This window comes from Parus major, chromosome 2, assembly GCF_001522545.3.
Source record: "Parus major isolate Abel chromosome 2, Parus_major1.1, whole genome shotgun sequence".
Lineage (NCBI taxonomy): Eukaryota > Metazoa > Chordata > Aves > Passeriformes > Paridae > Parus > Parus major.
Genome location: NC_031769.1, coordinates 96,128,941 through 96,153,316, shown reverse-complemented (window position 1 = coordinate 96,153,316; position 24,376 = coordinate 96,128,941). Strand labels below are relative to the sequence as shown.

General features: G+C 38.4%; 1 protein-coding gene across 1 annotated transcript; it reads right to left on the bottom strand.

Annotated features, from left to right (window-relative positions):
• Positions 1 to 1,912: 1,912 nt before the first annotated feature.
• Positions 1,913 to 18,211, bottom strand: LOC107214495 (protein-glutamine gamma-glutamyltransferase 5-like). Its single transcript, XM_033512197.1, has 12 exons — positions 16,762 to 18,211; positions 16,198 to 16,440; positions 15,124 to 15,242; positions 14,467 to 14,595; positions 14,052 to 14,229; positions 13,049 to 13,181; positions 12,253 to 12,356; positions 11,908 to 12,150; positions 10,153 to 10,479; positions 9,128 to 9,285; positions 8,685 to 8,818; positions 1,913 to 7,724 (listed from the first exon to the last, which is right to left on the bottom strand). Exons 2-12 carry the CDS (start codon positions 16,394 to 16,396, stop codon positions 6,041 to 6,043), a joined length of 3,408 nt encoding a protein of 1,135 aa, XP_033368088.1. The 5' UTR covers positions 16,397 to 16,440; positions 16,762 to 18,211; the 3' UTR covers positions 1,913 to 6,040.
• Between the last annotated feature and the right edge of the window lie 6,165 nt (positions 18,212 to 24,376).

Here is a 24,376-nt window from a genome sequence, read left to right as displayed (position 1 = left end):
CACAGGCCAAGCTTTGAAAGAAAGCAACTGAGATGAATGCATTTAAGACAGAAGAAGTTGAACCAGAAACTTTTACTGAGTAAACAATGCCTTTTCTACATAATCTCTGTAAAGACTAATGTTTAGGAGTCTTCTCCCTCATTAATACATTCATTTCCCTCTAAAATAAATGAGGAATATGATGTTATCTGTATGAAAAGTTTGTTAGTGGTCCAGAGAAGGAGCCAGGAAATGTTAGCACGTAGTTTGCCTTCAGTTTTCCAGAGACACCCTAGAAAAAATCATTTAGCAGAGGAGTAGGTGGAGAAACTTTATGTTACTGGAATTATGGACACCACTCAAAGCAATAGTTATATCCATCCCTCTGGGTGGGAATCAGAAGAACAAAGTTAAACCTTTCTTTTAGAGCACAACCAGCATCAAGTACCTGGGAAATTCATATCAAGATGTAGTTTCCTATCTGACTCTTTGCTTACTGAAACTGGATACATCCTTTGCCTCCAGAAATGCCCTTCCCAGACAGAGAGAGAAAATTACTGTCTCCTCTGTAATGGGGAGCAGAAAGACAACACCCTTCTGTTACAGATGGGAAAAATGATTATATCATGGGAGAAACATAAGGAAAGCAAATCCTTTGGGATATTGATAATACACTTAACTGCGTCCTAGAGTTTTGGTCTAGCCTGGAATTGTACTCGCATTTGTCATTAAAGATGAACATTAAGGTGTAGCTAAAATACAAATGATGTGGGCAATTCATAAACTTTGCAGATATGAGAGTGTTGCATTCATTCTGAGCACATCAAGGCTTAGATGATTAGATTAAAGGAATTTGGCCTGGAAATACCTAGCTTCTGGACTTTGAATTGGCTTAAGACTAATGAGATGTGCACTGGGTTCAATGCAGATCTCACTAGCTCAAAAGTTGATATATATTGGGACATAAATCTTGGCACCTCAAGACTTTAAAAAGAAGCATCAAGGCTCCTTCAGAGTTTGCATATCAACGGAATTAAGCAGTATCCATCACAAAAACTTGTTTGGGGCATTTAACGTCTAAATTTTGCCTTGTATGAAATAACCTTTCTATACCTTATTTCTGTTTGACCCATGGTCTTCAAATAAACTTCATATCTAGTTTTATAAGAGCACACAAAGTTTCACTGCAAAGTTTTTATAAACCAGGTCTCAATGAATCCTGTTTGTCATTCCTTCTGCATCGATACTGTCCTTGGCAAATGGCCTCAGTCAGTGAGGCAGAGAAGTACACTTTTAGTATTCAGCTAATGTACAGTTGGGACCCCTAATGACTCATGCTATTATAAAATTGACTGAGATCACCTAAAAGAAAGAAACAAGATCATTAGAAAAACTTCAGTATTCTCCAATTCTTGTAACGCTTGTGCTCTGAAGACAGAATTCCCTATTAGGTACTCTGAATTGTCTAATGAAGGCTGTTGTAGCAATTTGGATGATATTTGCAATTGAGGAGTCTCTAGCTATTCTAATTGTTCCACCTGTTTGAAAAAGAGATGAAGGGCAAAAAAAGGATCAGAATGAAATTAAGTGGTAAGTAAAAATTAGAGATGAAGATGCTACATTTGGCTCTGTCAGAATTATAGAGTATTTCTTGGTCAGGGTTAATAGCAAATATCTCAGTTCTCTACTCAGAAACTGCTGATGATGGATGATGGATTAAGTTTACTGGTATATTTTAATAGATTGGAACAGCAAGGATTCCTGGTAATATTTATCTCAAAGACCAGCATTTTCTTATTTCTGATTAATCTAAAGCCAACTTGACATGTAGTCATAGTTTTAATGAAATTTGAGGTTTGATGTTCAGAGAGAGGAATCAGAGAAAAAAAGAAACACAGACCATATTTTTTAAAAGGAAATGGTGTATATTGGTGGCATTTATTTACACATGAAGAATTTCCCTACTTTACACATAACTCCTGGTTTTCTAGATATTTATTTTTGTTGTTTTTTCCAACAAAATCATACTCAGTAGTGAATGCTCTTTATCCAAACCCTGCAGCAACGACAGAATGTGTGCACTAAACATGTCTTATGGAGAAAATACCCATGCAATTCCAATATATGATGGCTAGCAAACATACAAAAAGGTTCAGGTTGCTCAAATAAATAAAGCCATCTACTGAACACCTTCAACAGCAACTTCTCTCAGGAAAGAAGAAGAAAAAGTTATGGTTAGTTGAAAAGTTAGACTGGTGTGGCCAGCTAGAATATTACAAAACATAATTTAAAATCCAAATGAATGTGGTAGCAGACTTAATTATTTCTATAAACAAGTAACAGAATTGTAATGAGGGTTCAGCTGTTCACGTATGCTGTAATTGATCATTGGGTTGGGAACAGTTTCTGCTTCCAGCTCTGCATTGGTATCTTGTACCAAACTTTTATTCCGTTGTTACTCAGAGAAATTACTCAATCCAAATAAGCATAAAAGCACATTATGTAACATACCTGACAGTTCAAAGACAAAGAAGAAGGAAGAACATATAAAGGCGTGGAAGAAATTCCACCCATCTAAGGCATTGAAGGAAAGAAAGAGCAGGGATACCTGTAAAGTATTTGAATAGGATTTCCTTCTACAAATAAAGACCTTTCCTTATAAAAACACTTCTGAAAATGCAGCATAAAGAAATCAATTTTTGAAAAATCAGATATAATGGAAGTATACAATAGATGACATAGATTTGTTGCATAACAAATAAATAAATCCTTGTTTTCTTTTACATTTTGAATATCTTCATGTTTTCCTGATCAGCATATTTAATTGCTTTATTTTTATACAATTCAAAGTATATATTCCAAAATACTTTGTTTTACTTTAACACTAAATAAAATTGCTACAGTGTTTCCCTAATTTAATCTTCTTGTCTGATACAATATATAAAATTTAATTTACCTCTATAACTAATGCCTGGTAGGAAATTTGTTCATTGAGTTATACCTTTCAACATTTTTTTTTGCAGGTAATAGAATATATAAAAATAAATCTCCTTTCACTCAAGCATTTTATGATATGCTGTCAGCAAATGTCCAAAGAAACACAAACCTAAAACATTAAAAGTGAAACCATTAACTTGCAGGTAAATCATAGGAACTTCTCATTTAAAAAATGATTTGTAAAGGTCTAATGAACTGCTGGGGATAAGAACTGAAAATTACCACATATTAGAGTCTTCCTCATCTCTATAATAAATACAATCTTATTTCAGTTGGACACAAAAATAAATTTCACTAGTTCCATTTATACTTTTAAATCACAGAAAGGGTAACTGTAACAATGCATGAAAAAACACCTTCTTTCACCTTCATCACTCAGGTAAAAATGTGAATATATTTCCCTCACTTAAATAAAATCCATGCCTGAACTGAGATTCAAATAAGAAATTTATTCCTGAACACATAAATACGACAGTACTGTATTTAATTTCTGATGACTATAACTGTCATGCTTGAGTTGCCTTTTCATTCTCTAAAATAGGCTTCTTTATGTATCACACCACATTACTGAATACTGTTAATCTTCAATAGAGTTAATACATTAGGCAAAAAAAAAATTAATTTCTTGTGGGTTTTACTGCAAGAAAGTATATTTGAGACAGCCATTTTAGTCTGACTTTGCCAGTCATGGAAAAGAAAAATCACAAACAAACCAAGCCACCACAAAACAAACCAGAAATTTTGTGGAAATCTGAACCATGTTTCCTGACAAAGGAGCTAACTTATAAAACAAGTGAAGCCTTCCTTCCATAAACACTGAAGGAGATAATTTAAATTCTGTTGTTTTGTGGGCTTTTTGTCATTATTGGTTTGGGGGCTCTTCTTCTGTGTTTGTCCACGTTGTCCGCTCCCTCTGCCCCAACAATGAGTAAGAGATTGTACAATGGACTTTGAAAGGAAACTACAAGCTACCTTTTGTTAATGTCATGTTGTATCAGACAACAGCAACCTCAGTATCATTTCTTCAGTATTAGAATAATTTTGAACTGAAATGTTATTTGAGAATTATGTAGCTACCATGTACTATTAACACTTCTTCCCCCAAAAAAATCCTTTTTTTTTTTTCTTAAGTAAATACTGCCAGTATCTTTTCTATCACTTCCTCTATACTTCCTCTGCCATCCAAAAGTTTGTTCATTTTGGCATTTCTGTGGATTGAGTTTTACAGAGCAAAGGAAAAGCTCATGCCACAAGTGGAAAGGTTTATTGAGAGTAGAGAGGATGGCTTCATTTTTCCTCTAATGTCAAACTGAGTATCTCAGGTAATGTAAGAAATCTATAGATTTTCCCTAACTTCAGATCTTATTCTGAAGCCCTGTATTCAGACCTTAAGGAAAAGAATAGGAAATTTAACAGAAATGGAGTGGAGGGAAGATTTCTCAAAGCAGTTCACTTGCAGAGATTTAGTCCTCACTTTTTAAGAAGTATTACTGAAAAACAGCAAAAAAAAAAATGAAACCAAAATAATAGAATGACAGGTGGTTTTTAAATTTCTGTTTTTATTGTCAGTCAGGCAAAGAAATTCTCAGCACATATCTAACACAGACTATTGAAACGGCGTAAAAAAACCAAGTCACTGAGTTATGATCACTCAGCTACAATATCCAGACAAATCTTTCTTCTACCATACTCAGAATTACTATGCAGTAGTGCTGGCATGTTCATAGCTACCATCTGACACCACACCTTTTCAAAATCCTCAGGAGGTTACTCAATCTCATCACACAGGGGCAGGAACTACAGTGATACTACTGAAATACTATTGCTACATGGCTGAAGATTCTGCAGCACCAGCAAACTTAACTTACCACAAAACCCCACTAACACTTGCTACTAAAATTAATGGACTACTAGAGGAAAATAATGGAGGGATGGGAGGTGTTGTCAGTAACTCCTGACTCCTCAAAAAATTCTTATGAGCAAATACAAAATTCAGGGATAGTTTCATTATGACAATGTGTAATTTCAACACCTAAAACACCTGGAACAGTACCGTCATCTGAGAAGACACAGTGCATTCTATTCACCTTCCAAACCTTTCAGCTGGGAGGGTTGGGTGTTGGAAAGAAAGGATAACATCATACTTCCTTTTCTAAGTTCAGGTCTAGTGACAGATTTTTCCTAGCTATACTCAATCAAAAAGGCACAGATGTGGAATTAGAGTTTTTCCTAGTGACCTAAGTGCTTACAAGGTATGTGAGAAAATTTTTGAAATATGCTATATGAAAAACAGTCAGTTGTGACAGCCAATATATTGTATTAATTATTCATCAAGTTTTGCAGAGTTTCTAACCTAAGCTCTGGATTCCTGACACTAGGTCAAGAGTAGTAAAGAGTAGTAAAACTAAAATTCTTATTAAAAAAAGACAAAAGGATAAAAAAAAAGACGCAGGTAAACTCTTCAGCTGATTTGTAATGATTCAGTTGCTCTGAGACCTCCAGAGTTTTCAGTACTACACAACTAGAGAAGCAGAGTGCACGCAGACCTGACCTAAGCCACAGCAACGCTGGGGCCCAGGGGCCCAGTGTCTGCTAGGTGAGACATGAAGGCACGTCTGCTGTCACCTCTGCAGCATCCCAAGGACAGCACATTTCATGCAGGGAGAGAGAGATTTGCTACTAGTGCTGTAGCCCAGGGAGATCTAAGAAATGTGCATTGCAAAAAATCAAGAGAAGAGAGAGTGAAGGCACATCATTTATAAAACAGCTTGACTGAGCAAGTAAGTCTGATTTACCTGCACCGTGCCGCTATTGTCACGACGGCTCCGCAGGGAGCACATTCATTTGTCATTTCCACCGTACCATATCTCAAGACATACAAGTATTACATCGAATGCATCCCTCAGCAGTTGGCTCGCAGCCTGCTTTCTGGCACAACTCAAATCCATAGATAAATGCTCAGGAGCAGCACGCTGCTCTTCATCACCCTATTTCTAATCTCTTGTAAAGCATCTGCACGCAGGCTTTATTTCACCGGCTTTAGGTTTTCCCAGGTTACTCTCCATTACAGATATTTGCGTCTGAAATAGGTGAGAGTGCTCCTTGTGGGACTCCAGGGCCTGCGGGACCCTGCCAGAGCCAGGGTACTGCCCGAGGGGCACGACCCGGAGCGAGTCAGCGTGGCATAGGCAGAGGGAGAGGTGGAGCGGGGTAGGGTGCTGTAGCCAGAGCGGGACAAGGTGTATGAGGAGCGGTTCAAGGAGCTGTACGGAGGGCGTGTAAGTGTGCCGTAGGTGGCACGGGTCGAGGAGTAGCCCGAGCGCCCCTCGGGGCTCCACAGCGATCGGGAGGTGGGAGCCCACGTGGAGCCCAAGCGAGTGGTGGTGTCATAGGAAGGGCTCCACTGAGAGCCGCACAGCGAGCGAGACCCGGCGGTGCCCACAAGCTGGGAGAAGGAGCGAGAGGTGGGGGCACAGAGCGAGCGGGCTGTGGCTCCTGCCAGGGGGCGCGGGGATGGCGAGCACGGGAGGCAGGCAGCAGAGTCCAAGGGCTGAGCGGCGGGCGAGCTGGCAGGGCGGGCCCCCGCGGCCACCAGCGAGGCGGAGGTGGGCGAGCACAGGGAGTGGGCTGCAGGGGGCCCGACTGGGCGGGGGGCTGGAGAGCACAGCGAGTGGGACGCCGGGGGGCCCACGGGACGGGGGGCCGGGGAGCACAGCGGGCGGGATGCAGAGGCGCTGCCCACCTGCAGCACTGTCGGGGTGCTGCTACGGTCAGCGGCGCGGGGCACTGGGGAAGGCACCGGGGAGCACACGCCGTGGGCTACCGCGGCACTCAGGGGCTGGGTGGACACGGTGGCCACTGGGCCGCCCGGAGGCTGGGTGGTTGGAGAGGGTGTGGAGCCGCAAACGACGTGTGAGATGGAGGCACCGGGCACTGAAAGGGGAGTTGGAGGCTGCATGGGATTACCGATGGTGTGGACCACTGGGGAGCACATGGAGTAGGATGGAGGAGCAGACATAGGGACCGCCTGGGCTGCCCCACTGGGATTGGGGCCAGCCATGAAGTGGGTCAGCAACGCACTCACCGCATTATTCGCGGGGACAGAGACAGAATAGGACATTGGCCCCCCTCCACCTCCAGAGGGGTGTGTGGGAGCAGGACCTGTCTCAAACACCACATGAGGCATAGGGGTGCAAACAGGGTTGGATGCTGGGGCCGGCATGGAGCCATACATGGATGGAGGCATTGGGGCACACGCAGCAGGAGGTACAGTCTCACATACAACACGGAAGCCAGGATCGCATCCCATCTCAAAACCAGGATTGATGCTTGGATTGAAGCCTTGGTTGCAGATGGAATTGCATAAAGGATGGCCTGCAGGGAGGTATACAAAATCGTACACAGGCTGCCCCCCTGCGCTGCAGTTTGGGTTGCACACTGGGATACAGATATATTCGCACATGGAGTTGAACGCAGGGTCTGCCACAGGGACAGGCCCAGAGCCATTCATGGGGATGGAGCCGTTCATGGGGACGGAGCCGTTCTCACACGCTGGGAGTGACCCGTTCTGGCTGATGGGCAGGACACCATTCTGGCCTGCGGAGCAGCACACTTCAGCTTTGGCACATCCCTTGCAGTAGGCAAACTTGTGGCACCCAAGGTTGGCCAGGAGCCGGTGACTGCCAAGCCTGTAAGGTGTGAACTCCACGATGGTCCGTGCCTGTTGGTTGGATGCCAGCGTTCCCAAACTGGAGTAAGACAAAGAAAAGAATTAGGATCCCAATCCTTAGCACTCAGAGACCTAAGCACTACAATATGAGTGCACAAAATTAAGTTTGATTTGTTATGACATATTTTAGAAACAAACTGTTATGACAACTTTGTTATTCTTGTCTTCTTCCAAAAAAACCCATATTCTCTGTTGTGAAAAGTATGTTAAAAAATTTTGTCCCAAAAGATTTGGAAGACTCCCATAGCCAGTTCTGTAATTAGAATTGGAAAATCATTTGTGATACTGACTCAAATTCTTAAAAAATGTGGCACCCTTCTGCCTAAAAGGTGTATTTATTGCTTACCATTTCCAGCAGTTTGACAGGGCAGCTTTGTGGAATCCAGTTCATTACTATTCAGTGAGAACAATTCTTAACTTCTTGCCCTCAAAACTAGTCATACTTTTGTCAGTTCTCCTTGTCATGAAGAGAAGCAATGCATATTAATGAACATCTACTTTTCCTAGAATGTTACAGCATCTTGGAAGTTTCCAGTTTCCTGTGATTAACTTGTTATGAGCTTAGTATGCATATTGCTATTTCTCACTGTCGTTCACTAATTGTTCCTATATGTGGTTAGTGCCAGTTCATGAATATTTAGAGGAATTTTATTATAAACTCAATAGGAATGTAAGAGACGAGGGACCCAGCTAGTACTTCTTGTAAAGACAAGTGTGCAGACAGATATTTGATGCACCCACTTAAATTAAATCTTGAGAAAAATGAAGCAGTGTCATTCCTTGCCAGCTTTAAATTATCATCAGTTTTAAGAAGAGTGAGGCTTTTAATGGAATCTCAAAGTAATAAGAGGCAAAATGTCTTGTTCATGTGCTAAACACCAAAAATATCAGAACTATTGTCTCTCTCAAAACCTACCCTGAACTTGCACACCTCAGTCACCCCCAATATTATCCCCATTTCAAGAACTGATGAACTTACTCAATGGTCATTGGCTCTTTGAATAAACCACAGCCTTCTAATGTCATTACACAATTCTTCATATCTTCCTGCAGAGGATTACAGAAGGAGATCTCTGCAGTACATGGTACTTTCAGTCTGGGTTGGCTCAGTAGCTATTTAAAAAAGAAACAAACACATTTTATGTTTTTTAATCCTTACAAAACTGACAATGAGGTAAATAAATGGAAGGAAACAAAATTTTGAAAGAGTAATACACATTGCTTCTATGATCTCAATACATTACTAAGTAAACTGTTTTACTTTAAAAGTCACACCAATCTTGCTATTAAAAAAAAAAAAAAGGCAATAAGATAAAAGAAAAATGTAAAGTATTTCAAGTTTATTGGCGTTGTACTTAGGAAGTGGCAAATAAGAGTCCCCAGGTCTGTTCCTTAGATACCAAATTCCATAAAGTTTCTTACCTTAACAATAACAGGTGGTCTGTTTACCACAATATCCCTGCTCACCATCAGAACTTCTCCACACTCTGGGTCTGAGACAGCAACTACTTTCATAATGTTGTGATCACAGAGATAAGGTCCATATTGATTATATGATATACACAGCGGAATTTTTTTCACTGCAAAACAAATTTATTTCTTTATTTTTCTGAATTTTTTTATTAATACTCTTACTTTCCTTCCTCATAAAGTTTAACTCACTCTTACAATGGCTTAATTAAATATTAAGTTATCATGGCATCTTTGAAAATAGACAGAAGTTTTCCTGACTTAGGGTGATTCATTGCTATCTTCAGCAATCAGTTTCACAGTTTTCAATTCATCTATCAGTGAATTTGCAAGATTAGTGGGTGGTGGTGATGATGATGATAATTATTAAGCAAAATTTGGAAATTGTTCCTTCCAGTGGAAATCTTAAAGCAATAATTAAAATATAGGCAAATTAAAGCCTCATAAAATAGAATTTTAATATCAGTATGAAATTTTGTCTTATGTAGTTTAATTAAAGGGATCCTGTTTCTTCCAGAAAAAGACATTAACCATGGAAACAGGTTTTTATATTCTGCTACACATCTGCACTTCCCAGCATATGGTATGTCTAGGTGGTCTAAGCAAGTGTTTTACACTGGCTGATATCTTTGGGTCAAAGAAAGCATTGTTGTTCTGATAGAGAATTGCAGATTTGCAGCATTATGTTTGTATTGAGTATAGGGTCCAGAACTTAAATTTTAATGAAACAATTTTTTAAACTATCATAAGAATCTCTAAACCTTGAGAAATTAAGGAAAGACTACAATTTACCTGCCACCATACATGTAGTATTGACATTGTGTTGATTTTTGAGAGATCACCCTAAAGGGAATTCAGCTGTCGATACTTAACACTGTACACATTCACTTCCCACCACTGTTAGGAAGTCTCCACAAATCCTGAAAACTAACTATCTCCTAAAAAGAACAGGGTATTATAGAATTTGACCCTCTTACCTTCCCTTGGACCCAATGTGACATTCACACAGTCTTTCCAAAATTGATCCATTGGACAACCGCTGTAGGTTATAATTTGTGCGCACAAATTAAACTTCAGGGTTTTGGTCTCATTACGCAAATTTTCGAGCAGCCAGTTCAGTTGGACATCTTCACCATACATTGGGCAGTTAGCCATCTTTAACCTCATGTTAACTCCTGAGTCGCTCAGAAATGGGTTTTTCAGAGATGATAACTCTCTGTCAATATGACAGTTTGAAGCATTGCAATACCCTGGGTGAATTCTTCTGTAAGCTCGGTAATAGGCTTCTTTGTTTTTCACAGAACCTGATGAAGAAGATATATGATAATGAATCTGCTGGAGGCACAAGAACACTATTATTATTCTACCCAAATAATAAAGATAATTAAATTTATTGCTTCTTCTTCCTGGAACCCAAAGTAGCAGGTTGTTGTAGAACAAATGCACCAGATAATGAAATACGAGATACAGCAGACTGAATGCACAGAAGAAAATAAACACCTCAGGGGAAAAAAAATTTAAAACCTTATTTTACTTTTAAGTAGTTAAATATAAAAATGGTCATGTAAATCTTAAAATGTATAGTTAGTACAAAACTCAAAATATAATTCTTTAAAAGGATAAGGGTGAATATTAGATGCTACCATTCAAAAGACAAAATATACCATTAAAACAAAGAAACTATCGTTTTCCAACTGAGCAACCAAAAATAAACTAAAAAAACCCACAGAGCTTGCAAATGTACAATCAGCTGTGATCTACTGTCCATTCCCTAATGCAATTTTGGTGGTTGAACTCCTCCCATCTACTGGAATATGAAAATCAGTAATCCATGGCCCAAAGAACAGCAGAATATGCTAAAAATACATGAATTTAGTAAGTAGGCATATTTTCTGACAAACCTACTACAAGAAGCAACACATAAGGTGTTAGTCCTAGGTTTAGAATAATTTGTGGGGTTTTTTTCAGATTTTCTTGAGTCTGCCAATATTTTAAATGACTTTAAAGGTGAGATCAAAACATATACGTACAAACACTGTTATTTAAAGGGCTGGAATGCATGTCCTGTAAGGAGCAGCTAAGAGTTTTGGCTTTGTCTAGTTTGGAGAAAAGGAGGCTGAGCAATGACTTCATTGTTCTTCCCAGCTTCCTGAGAAAAGGAAGTGGAAGCGGAGGTGCTGAGTTCTTTTTCCTGGTGTCCAGTCACAGGAAGCATGGGAATGGTTCAAACTTGTGCTAGGGAAGGTTTAGACTAGACATTAGGAACAATTTCTTTATTGTGAGGCTGGTCAAACACTAGAACAGGCTTCTTAGAGAGGTGGTTGATGGGCCATGGGTGTCAGTGCCTTAAGAAGAGGTATTTAATAGTATGTTTCAACTTTCAGTCAGTCCTGACATGTGAGGCAGTTGGATGAGATGGTCATTGTCGGCCCTTCCAGCTAAAATATCATATCGTGTCGTATCGTATCATATCCTATCCTACCCTATCCTATCCTATCCTAGCCTAGCCTAGCCTATATCCTAGCCTATATCCTATCCTATCCTAATTAGTATGTGCTTTGTTGTAATTGTCTAAATATGTTTAAAAGTTTTAAAATCTAAATCTTTAAAGAGAAAAGCATCTGCCTCTTTCTCAAAAATGAAAACACAATTTCAGATTGTTTTGCACATTTAAACACAGGAGAGATTACTTTGATACTTCCTCTAACCCATTTAATATGTTTTCAACTTACCTAGTTCATACTTGTAAGCTCCAGTGATGTCTTCAAATTGCTCACTGCCAACACTCTTGGTGATTAGACGTTGTCCACATGGCCATGTGTCACAGAAAAATTTTGTTCTTTTGGCATTGTTTTGGGAAAGCCAGCCAACGTAGTTTGAATTTACTCGAGAAAACATATGATGACCATCATAATCCAAGTCCAGTTCCCCTTCCCTGATGCTTCGAACCCATGTAGGACCGCTGCAAGCTGAACCTAAACCGGAGAACAAAAATGTTATGACACATCATAACCTGAGTAGTAGGGAATCTCAGCAACATAATCTGAGGAAAGTGATTCCAACTATAGTAAAGTTACCTCTGCCTGTTTCCAGAGGTGTTGGATCCAGACACTGCCAGTCACCACAGCACTGATTAATGTCTCTGCGAGCCATCCAAGACTCATTCCAGCAGTGGTATCGCCTGTAGAATGAAGGAATATATGATTAAAGATGTCCCTTGGATTATCAAGTTTAATGCCTATAACTGAGGAAAACCATGCCCATGATAATCTTTAAATCAACTGAAGATTTTGTATGTCTTAACACTGTTAATGATGTTTGTGACAGGAGTGGTTTTGTTTGCTTTATATCACTCAGACTGGAAATATGTTCCAGAACCCCACAGACCTGATTGCAAAATATGTTTCCTTGAGATGATAACATGACACCACAGTTCTTTTGTTTAAAATTAAAAGGTTTATAAGAATGAACCAATCCATTACAAGGAACATCAGGAGGACAACAGAGGTATCAACCAAGTGATTATGACTGAAGATAAAAGTCCAAATTAATGATAAATTTTCCCTAGCATTTCATAATTACTTTTACAGGTCCTAAGTTTGATGGCCTTATTCTTTTTAGCTGAGAAGGATAGGTAGGAAGCATAGATTCTCACAAGAGGTGTTGATTTTTTCTTTTTTGAAAATCTACATTGAGTAGACTGCCTCTTTAGTAATTTCATGGTTTTGAAATGCATTATTAGGAAACTGAAGACCATAACCCCACTAAAGAAAGACATACACCAAAGAAACACCGATCTGCTAAATTCATACCAGTTTTCCTATGAAATAACTTTTTAAAAGGGCAAAAGAGCTTTATATTTTTCTTACTTACCATAGCTTGTCTTTGCCACATAGGTTTTTACCAGTAGAGTCAAAAATCTCATTGATTCCAAGGGGATTCTCAATTGAGCAAGGAAAACAGAAGCTTGTGACAACACGGCTTGGAATTCCCAAACACCTCATCACTGTAAGAAAAAAAATATGAATGAATCATTAAAAATCACAATTAATCAGGCAAATCCTTCACTTATTTTATAAATAATTATCTTATATTCTAATTTGCAGTTATAGAAACACAGTGGACAGGAAGCAATATTTGGGATGCAGTATCTCCAAAATTCTTTTTAGTTCTTGAAAAGCAGTTTGAAAAACCAGATGTTTTAAGTTCAGAAATCATTAACCTGATTCTCTATTAATAAAACATAATTTATTTTTTTTAATAAATATTGTGGTACATATAGATTCATCTACAGGACTTAAACTTTCTTCACTCAATGTAGAAGCAGGTTCAGTACGTAAATGAAGCTGGAACTTAGATCTTCTGTCTGTAGAGTTTAGTGCACTATTATCTGATCTTTTGCATTAAAACAAAAATATAGCCTAATGCTTTTGTGTTTTGGAGGAGACATTACTAGAGGTCTTCCTGTTCATAACTTAGTGTTTTTTCTCATCCTTCAAACATCACCCAAAGCATACATTTTGGCTCCACAATGGGGTTGTACTAGATGACCTTTAAAGGTCTCTTCCAACCTCAGCTATTCTATGATTCAGTGATGCTGCACTTGTGCTTTCTGTGTTTTAATAAAAATTTCAATATTGATAACTTCATAATATGAAGGTCACAGAGAAGATGGAACTACTTTTTTTCTTGCTCTTCAGCCTGTATAGGAATGCAAAAGGTTGATAATAAACACTATATCTGGAGCATATTCTTTTCCAGAAAAATGCTTACGAGTTAAATACTTAAAGTAGTTTTTAAGGTCAGGGGTTTTTGATCCTTGTTTTCTCTCTTCTTTTATCTATAAACAAGGTAAGGGCAAACTGAAATATCATACCTGTGCACATTACTGAAGCAAGAGATCCACAGTACCCATATCTGACCGGCCTGCATCTGCCACTGTACCACTGCTGTAGAATAGGGACGCTTCCATTCCAGGAAAACGGCTTTGTTCCTTTCAGGTAATCATTGTTTTCTGGAATCTTCATGATACTGCTAGTGGTATGGCTGCTTATCTAAAAAGAAAAAAGAAAAACAAACTTTTCAAATAGCCAACCATGTGTTCACGTTCTAAACATGTCTCAAAATCAGCAGAGATTAGCGTTACAAGTTTAACTTTCCTGTGAATCTGAGCACAGAAAGGATTTTCCCTCCTCCCCTGCTGTATTAGATTAATGTGCAGTTCATCCTTCTACAGTATAATGTAGTGTGACCTTATCTATTGAGAGGTCTCACACCCCCACAGATCTTACCATGTGATTCACCACCATGCTGACATGCACAGGGTCATTACGCCAACAGTGGTCACGATCAGAGCCGTGATGGTAACTTGCACCCATATCTAAGATCTTCAAGCAGATATCCAGAATCCCATCTTCAAACTGAGGAAAAAAGAGGTTAACATAGGCACCATGGTATGCTGATGTTGCTAAAGTACTTTTCTTATCAATGATCTAGTCTTTTTCACTTAAATGAGCTGCCCTCTCTCCTCTCCTGCCCTTTTTTCTTTTATTCTTTTTTTTTTCTTTTGTTAAATCAAGCACAGCTCCTAGTGGTCTGCATGGTGTTGCCTATCTGCCTGAAGGAAAACCAAAGGCAAAACCATGTCATTTTTACTTATGTTTAACCAATGGAATAATTTTCCTTCAGAAGCACAATATTTGTTTCATCTTTCCCCAGAACATTCTGCAATTTCCCTCATTTTACTAGATAAAACTTTGTTCCGGTTATTTGGACTACAGTGAAATTCTCAGACATTCTGGTTTGTGTATGCATAGTCTGTACTGATCCTAAAAACCTTTGCACTACAAATAGAGCATACATTTCTGAAAAAATACAAAAATACAGACAACACTTCATTTTTGAGTATATGGATGACACCTATTTTTGAGCAAGTGTTAAAAAAGTACCTGTCCAAAGTGCCATGGTCGAGAGGTTATGTGCTTGTGAACTCCTTCATACAGTATTCCATGTTCATTCAGAATGTATTCTTCTCTATGGGCCTGACTGTCCAAATACACAGGGTCATCTGGAAAAGATGAAGAGCTTTCATTCAGACAAAATGTACCTTAATAGTACTTCTGTGTTTCTGCATCACTGGGTCCCTCTTTCCTTTCCTACCAATTTCTGATTTATACTTTTAAGCATGTTGAAGGCTATGGGCTCTTCAAGCATTCACAGACAATTCATTCCTACTTAGGCCAGATAATATCTTTATTAAGTCTCTCCCTGCTGCAGAACATATGAATGGAAGAGCTTGCAATTTATCTTCACACTAAGCTGTTCTACAAGTCAAACACTCAGCACATAGAGTTGTGTATCTGACTTAGATCAAATCAGCACAGACAATGTGAATATTTGTCATGTAATGATTTTGGCGAGGTCATACAGACTGCAGAATTCCTTGCTACCAGAGCCAGATCTACAGAATTTATTTTGTATTTGTACTATGTTATTTTATGATGATAACATAGTAGTCACAGAATTACAAAGTGGTTGAGTCTGGAAAGGTGCCTCTGGAGGTGATCTGGTCCAACCTCCAGCCAGTTTCCCATCCAGATGGCTTTTGAATATCTCCTATGATGGAGACTCCACAACCTCTCTGGACACCTGTGCTTGTGCTCAGTCACTCTCACAGCAAAAATGTGTTTCTGATGAACAGAGAAAACTTCCCAATGCTTTCTATCCTAGTGTCTTTCTATCAAAACACTGTAAAAGTTGTGGGAAAAAATTACACTCCACCCCTACTACCACTAAGAAAACAAATCAAAAAAATGGCTTGAGACAGTCTTGAACTTGGAGGAAAAAAATTAAAAATAACAAAATTAAATAAGAATGATTCTCATTCTTTCTGTAACTACATCTTTTACATAGCAGCTAAATAATAAATATGTTCAACAGCTTTACTCTTTTTCTTAAAACAATTAACAATCTTAAAACAGCTATTTTTCTTAAAACAATATGACTATCACTAGAGTTCTTACCTGCACACCAAGGGTTAAAAAGGACATAAAAATCTCCAAGACACCGCTGATATGTGTGACCACAAGATGTGATTTGCATATTGAGAATATAACGGCCGATGCAGACATTGGAGGGAGGAAACACGCTGATACTGATGCATTTTGGCTGATGAACTTTGTAGGAAGCACTCCAACAGGTTTGATCTAGACATCTGCCCATTGGGAAGGTGCATTTTGTCTCATTTGATTCACAGGGTCTGAGGCCTGTTCAGGAAAATAAAAACCACTTCCATCAGACTACTAAAGCGAGCACATGTAAAAGGGGAGTAATTTGCTTAAGGCATCATTTGCAAGGCGAAGCTCCCAAGGGTGGATTTCTTTTCCACTTGTCACTTCTCTAGCAGAGTGAGAAAACTTTACATATTAGAAGAACTGCCTGATTTAGGGGAAGGTAGTCTTTTCACATGGAACATGAGTAGGTTATGGGAATATGAAGATTAAGACAGAAGTCTTTTGAAGACTATGGGAAATATTATTAACCAGCAAAGGACTAGGAAAGACTACAGAGTGTTTGGGAGTGACTACCTGTCTCCACGGTGAAAACAGCCTGGTCCACGGAGTCATCCCATTCCCGATTTTGGAAACGAGCATAAAAGCTGAAGGCTTGCCCTCTCCTTATTATCTGTCTGTCAGTTCCGAAGAAATGGGTATTATGTATTTGACAGTTGGAAGGACAGTTCAAGTCGACTTCTCCCAGCTCAATAACTGCAGGACAGAGAAAGGAGCACAAAGAAAAAGGCCCATATAATTAGCTTCCCAACTCTGACTGTGGTTAAGATTAGGTGAAAGAGGAGACAATGATGAAAGACAGAGAAAACGCTTTCAAAATTCATTCAAGACTGTTCAAAATTCAGCAAGACTGAAATTGAGACATACATCCATAAAAGTTCCTTTACAAGTTCAACACTTTCCTAGCTTGCAGATGGAAACTTGTCTAACTCTTTGATTTTAAAAGCTGTGCTACAAGTTCCATTTCTTTTAAATTGTGCCTGATTGTATCATAAATACCTGATGCTAAAGGACAATATTAGTGTCTCTACTTGAAAAGTTGACTTTGCATTGTAATATTCTCTCTGCACATTACAACATACTGTCTACAGACAGTTACAGTTTTGCACATGTTATCATTTGAAATGTTTGGGTTTGTTTTATAAAATAAATTAAAAATTCAGTAGAAAAAATAAAAAACTTGATAACATGTGCATGTGTTTGAAAGCTTAAGTGGCACTCAAAATGATTTATGCAAAAAAGAGAAATGTATAAATATCTACCCAAAACTTTAAATAATTTGAAAGATGCATGCAAATGTCTCAGTCTGTACTCCCAAAGTCATAAAAAAGTTTGCAGATATCTTTGAGGAACTTAATGGAAAAGGAAATATTCACAAATTGTGACATTTTAAAATGCTGACAATCCAGGTGCTGTGATTAGCTTGACAAAAATCTTGGCTGATTCCCCCTTAGGCATCCTGCCTGCATATCAGTCACTTCATAGGAGTAATTATGACACTGGTGCCAGAAGGATGGGTGGCAACATTCATCTTCATTTATTTGCATACAACATTTTATTTTCCAAAGTTCTTCACTCTAATTGAAGACGATGGGAGCTACAGATTCTCAGCAGTTTTGGAAATTGTTTTTACTGATGTACAAAGTCTTGTACATTATCATAATTTTAGAGAGTGAAATTTGGTCCTGCTAAGCCCACAGAAAGATCCAACAATGCAACTTCTCTAACTACATGGGTACTTCACCAAATACAGAATTAATATTTGAGGGAAAATAATTTTTCCCAACCAGATCCAATGGTGTATCCACATGAAGGGACACTCACAGCTAAGCCCTTGGGACCAGGACATTTTTAATACAAAAAAAGTGTAGTTTCCCAGGATCACATCTTGAATTAAATAATAATTTAAATTAAGTGGGGCAGGGGGGGAAGGGAAGGGTGCAGAATAGGTAGGGAAGAGGCAAAAGTAAATAAATAAATAAAAAATTCTGATTTGTTTTCCTTGACTAAAAATAATCTTATTTCTCATCTAACTACTTAAGTTTGGTAATGCATTGGTCATTCAGATGCAACAAATGCAGAGCTGAGTGCTACCGATGATAAAAACATGCACACAATCAACAGTAACCAAAAAATACAAGAGTGCATTACAGCATTATTGGTCATGAATACAACATACCTGCTAACAAGAAAGAGCAACAGAATTGAACTGAAAATCTCATATCTTAATGACTATTGTCAACCATAACACAAAGAATTCTGGTCAAACCAAAAGTTCTTATAGCACACATGGCAAATTCCTGTGGTGAGGAACACTGAAAGAACCTGATCCTTGCCTGGTCTCTGGAGGTGTTTGTAAACCAAGACAACTACTCTTCATCCACTCAGTAATCCAGCTGAACTGGAACATCAGGGAGCTGAGATATTATGTTTCCCAGGGAAGTTCTCTAAAGTCAGCCCACAGTTTGCTTATCAGATTTAAGTATTGCAACTGGATCACAAAGGAGCTAATGACTGCTTTCTTAAGCATAGACAGCTCAGAAAAAAATATGAAAGGCAATTCAGTTTCACATTTCTTACTGGTTTTCTGCCTCTGGTAGAAACCTGACCATCAATACCAGCCACAGGTTTTTCTCCATCAATTCATATTTTTTCTTCATTCAAGACAGAATACTTCAGGTATCCATTGGAAGATAATTATTTCTAGTATGAGAATACTGAAACCTAGCATTCTGTAACTTATGCTGGAAATAAAATTTATTCTTTTCCATGCTATTTCCTGTTTTCAGAATTGGCTGCTGTTTCACTAAATCTTTTCCATAGCTCTTTTTCCTTCATAGCAGTTTTTTTCAAAAGTTGTTTTTTCCCTTTTCTCACTAGTTCCACAAAGAACATCCAAACATGCAAGTAATCCCTACACAAAAATACGTGCAATTTTTTTGGTCTGTACACATGAACATTTAATTATTTCTGTGTTCAGTCCTGGTTTAAGGGATATTAAAGTTTCAAGACACTTACCTTCCATTTTTCTTCTACATGTACTGGTATCTGAAGCACAGTACTGATACCAGCTCCTCAGCAAGACGCACTGCAAGGTCTGGCTGATCTCCTCTGCCAACCAACCTAATTTCCTCTCAGTAACACTTATATTCAGAACTAAGAGGCTGTCACATGTGTTGCATCAACAAAATACCTGTTTTAAAAGAGGCCCCACCCATGTGTCTACTGATGCTCATAAATGATTCATTTTAACTTCCAGCATTATTAGGGAGAGTCCTGCGGCTGAATGGAGGGAAGAGATCATGGCACCTATAGCACACTGCTCTCGGTGTCCCACAGCTTGCCCTGTCTCCAAAATACTTTAAAGCCAGGATGAATCTAAACACATGTCAGGGTTAGCCATTATTTGTAGCCATCCAAAGTTGCCAGCACCTACTGTTCCCTTCTGGCTAGACATCTTCAGACAGCTATGGAAAACAATAAGGCACACTAGGCTAAAGCTGAATTTACACTCTCAGAATATGGTAAACATTGGACATTTTTAGCGTAATGTAAGCAGAAAGCCCAGCTTTCAGCAAGTCTGCACAGCACTCCCTCTGAGGGGAGGTCAGAACAAAATGATCAGTTACAAACTTTTCCAGATAAATTGTAAAAAATGCAGACAGCATGCACTAAATTGAAGTTGACAATGAAATTTAACCTAAAAATTGTTTATACCTCATATGTATTTGTTTCCTAGCACACAGTTTTGCAGCTTACTTAGCTTACTCCACCTCCCTTCCCCTGAAATTTTGAAAACCATTTCCACCAGTACCTGTGAACAAAAACCATGTTAATGTGTTAACACAAAGTTTGTGCTATTTTATTTAGGTTCCAATCATATTTAATAAAATGAAACAAAACAACCACAACAGTGTTCTCTTTGCACTCTCGGTGATGAATACTTTAGCCTGCAAATAGGAGACATGGACTGAAATTTCTTCTGGCAAAACCAGAATGAACATGTGGTACTAGTTTCCTCCTATCCTTCTTATGCCTCTATGCCAAGCTTTACTCCATAAGCTATCTTTTGAATCCCTCAAAGTTATACTTTGGATTGAAAAAAAATCTAACTCTAAAATAAAAAAAAAAAATAACCCCAGACAAACCAAGAAAAATGAAACACAAAAATCATTCATTGAGATAGAAAGATTCAGACACAATGACTGAAGTTCAGTGATTTGCATAACTGCCTGGATTCTAGACAGAGCTTTAAGAAATCATGGAATGAAAAAGCTTAGCAAACAGTGAAATAACTTAGTAAGCATAGCCTAACAGCTCAGGTATTGTGAAATAACTTCAGAGGAATTAAAGCAAAGAAAAAAATCAGCACATCAACAGTGGGTTTGGAAGAGAGCAGTTAAAAAATGTGTATGACTGATGCATATGAGAGTGAATTTAATTTTCAATGTGTTCATATTTTGAAAATTATAAATGTTTGGCTAGTCAGAGACATACATAAAAAAGCCTGAATCCTAAGTATTTCAATCACCTCTCATATACCTGAAAGATTTCTTTTTCTTAGTATTTGCCATTTGACTATTAAAATTCAACTCACTGAAAAATGAAAGACTAAAAACACCACACTTTCATAAGAAATAATTTAGCAGCCAAACACACATAATCAACTTTAAATCAGCCTGCAAAATTGGAATGATAGTGGTCGAGTCAGCCACCAGTGACCTGCCTACAAGCAGATGCACATACTAGCATCCAGAGAACAGAACAGAAACATAACAAACTGTTGGTCACAGTTTCCAAGAATATATTAAAATCCCCTCAAATACATCTAGTTCAACCTTCTGACTGAAATATCTTGGTAAATGAAAGCCTGTGACAAATAAAAGAAAACAAATAAGCATCAGTAAGTGGCTGCACCTGTGGGTTCAAAGAGACTTAATTAAGCGTTTAAAATAATAAAGACCTGAATCAGGAGAAGAACACTTTCTGTATGGATATGAGTCACTGGCTTTAGTAAGTACGCTTGCTTAGATCCTTGAAGCAGCTTTGGTGCCTATCTGTCTCTGCAGGATCATTATATAGATGCCCAGCCCCAAAGCAAAGCCTCCCAGATACCCAAGTTCCTGCCTATCAGTGTCTGCAGAGCCATCCAATTGCTGCTGCCAGCTCACAGCTATCAGACTGGTTGGTCCTCTCACCCAAGCCCAGGCCTCATGCACCTAAAGTAAGAATGTTCAGCAAGGCAGAAAATCATAACACTGGCCCTCGTGATGCTCTCAGTCTGTTCTTACTCCTTTTGCCTACTAAGCCCTGCATCGTATTCCTTGCATTTGTGTCATCCATGCAACAGGGCCACCACCCAAAAAAAGAGCCATGGGAAACTGAGCACAAACAGGAAACACAGATATGGTTCAGAGAAAGGTTTCTCCTCTCAGTTTATGGCTTCTCTGATGTGTCCTGACTGCTGACTTCCAAGGCAGGTTGCTGACATCTGTCCAAAGTGTCTCCTCCTGGATAAAAAACTGTTCCCCTCCCTGCCAGACAGTGAGGTTGCCAAGCTGAGGCTGATGATCCCTTGGTGTCAGCTGAAGATGCTTTCTCCTCTGACTCCATCTTTTTCCCTCACTTTCCTCTTCTTTCACACAAGCTGTCCTCAAGGTTACTACAGTATCTTTCTAACACATCCAAAATTCTCTGACATGTACAAAGCAGATGATACACCTGATGCAAGCCTGAAAATTCTGCAAGATAGCATAATTATGAGGATTTAGACACTTCCAGAATTTAAGCCATTTAGGTTATTAAGTTTCTTTGACCTTGAAGTTGGCCTTACAACAGTAAGACTGCACTTACGTTTTACAGTAGACTTAGTGTTCTTTTTAAATATTACTTATGTTGCAATAGACTGAGATGTGATGAGAATTTACAAAGTCAAGTGGTGGGACTAAGGGTCCAAAACCTCCATAGCTTTCAATTGCCCATTAAACCACCAGGAAAGGGTGAAGATTGAACAACAGGACACTGCAATCACTGAAAAAAACATCTGTGAATGGCACTGCATCACTAAGATATTTGGGAACAATAGAGAGGTCACAGTAATCAAGCATCCAAGCAAGGAATCCTTTCAAGAAAAAGGCACATAAATGACAGCTCAACAGGGGAAAAAGGAAGGAATCCAAAATTATGTGAACTGAGATTAATGTATTTTGGTGAAAGTGTCATCTGCTGGAAAGCTGGGGTAACTGCAGTTGTTAAAAAGCATTTTTCAACTTAGGCATGTTTCAACAAGCAGCTCTGAAGTTCATTTCTTGTATTGGTCATATAATTATATTCCTTTGATCACTGGACCTGGAGCTGATCTTATAACAGTGACTGACAGCATTAAAAGATACATGTCAAGATAGTATATTTGAAATCATTCAGTAGCATCAACCTCTGCTCCTGAGAGTTCAGGAATATGCATGTCTAACAAGGAAAGGGGATAGAGAAGAAAAAATCAGATGCCACAGGTTAACTCTAAAATAAGCACATTTGTTAGGAATCCACATCTGACATTTAGAAGCTTCATATTACAAGGGCTACAGGCTGGCAAACTAACATGAAGTCTGTCACAGAACACACCCAGAGTTTCTTAAAATTCATAAATTAATTTGCAATGAAGTTGCCTTTCATTAAAGAGCCTGAAAGCACTGGCAGGTACTCTGTTAAGTGTAAACAAGCATTACAACATCATATTTACAGATGAATTAGGACAAAGAAATGCTTCAAATGAAATCTGAAACAAGAAGTCTGTGTGTTTTAAGAAGTACATGGCAGCTTTGTCTTTCTAGAAGCTGGAGGAAATTAGTAGCATTAAATAATTATAGGTGGTTTCTGACACAACAAAACCACCAGTCTTCATACAAAGAAACCAAAAACTCCTTCAAGGAAGCTCCCATCCCATCCAAGCTGGACCATCACTTGGAGTTCTGATGGAGCTACTTGCTCTCTGGTCTCAGCCTTTTTACTGGTTTTTCATTAACTGTAAGCCACTATTTTGCTCCATGCAGTAGGATGTGTTTTCAATGTCTGTGGTGCAGGTGAGGAACACACACACCTACAATGTTGCAGTATATTCAGAAAGGTCAATTACAGGACATGTACCTCATGACAGCAGGCAACATCATTTGTGCTTAAGGCATATTGTCAATATATTTAGAACAGAACCTAGGGAAAATGCTAAGCCATGTACCTTAATAACAGTAACAGCAATGACCAGGTTAACTGAATAGAATACAACCATAAACATTACATAAGTCTCAATTAGTAGGTAATAATAAAAAGAAAAATTTGATTTGCTTACCAAAAAAAAAAAAACCACCAAAAAACCAAGGCTCCAACCCCTTTTCACAAACTGAAGCTAGAATTTATAGCTGAGTAATTTGCCAGGTAACCTACTCTAAGTACTGTAAGTTCACTTTCAAATGAACTTGTTCCCAACTATATTTAAAAACGGAACTGGAATAACCTAGCACTATTGTAAATTCAAACCTCAGCTCACTGAGCAGTAACTTTCCCACACACAGAAACCTATAAATCACCCAGCCTGTGATTATTAACCCACCAGTCTAACTGCCCCAACAATCCAGTAGATACCATGGATCTGTTGCCTGTGCAGGCAATCCTAATTGGAAGAGATTCAGTCTGAGCAGTGGGAGTTGAAAGAATAAAATGAGGTGAGACATTTACCAGGCTGAATTGTAGGCTGTCTTGAAGAATGCAAATTGGTTCCTATTCTGTTCTTTAATTTAAAGCTTTATTTTTTAATGAAGCTTGTTTGTTGTTTAAAAATATCCATTTTCTTCTCTAATTTTCTTTTAGTAGAAGTTTGTTTAAAATTTTGTTATATAGGTGTAAAGTTCAACATCTTGGGGCACAGGTCCAAAATACAGTATATTTTCAATATAAAGAGCTCTCGAATTCAGCAGGAAAGTATTTAATGTAAAAATAGAGATGAGGAAATACCTTTATTCTAACAAACTGGGTTCAACACCTGTCTGATGTAACTTTCTCAAGATTTCTAAAATTTTCCACTCAGCTTATTTTGAACTTAAAAATATGTAATTATCATCTGGTTTAATTTTAAACGGTT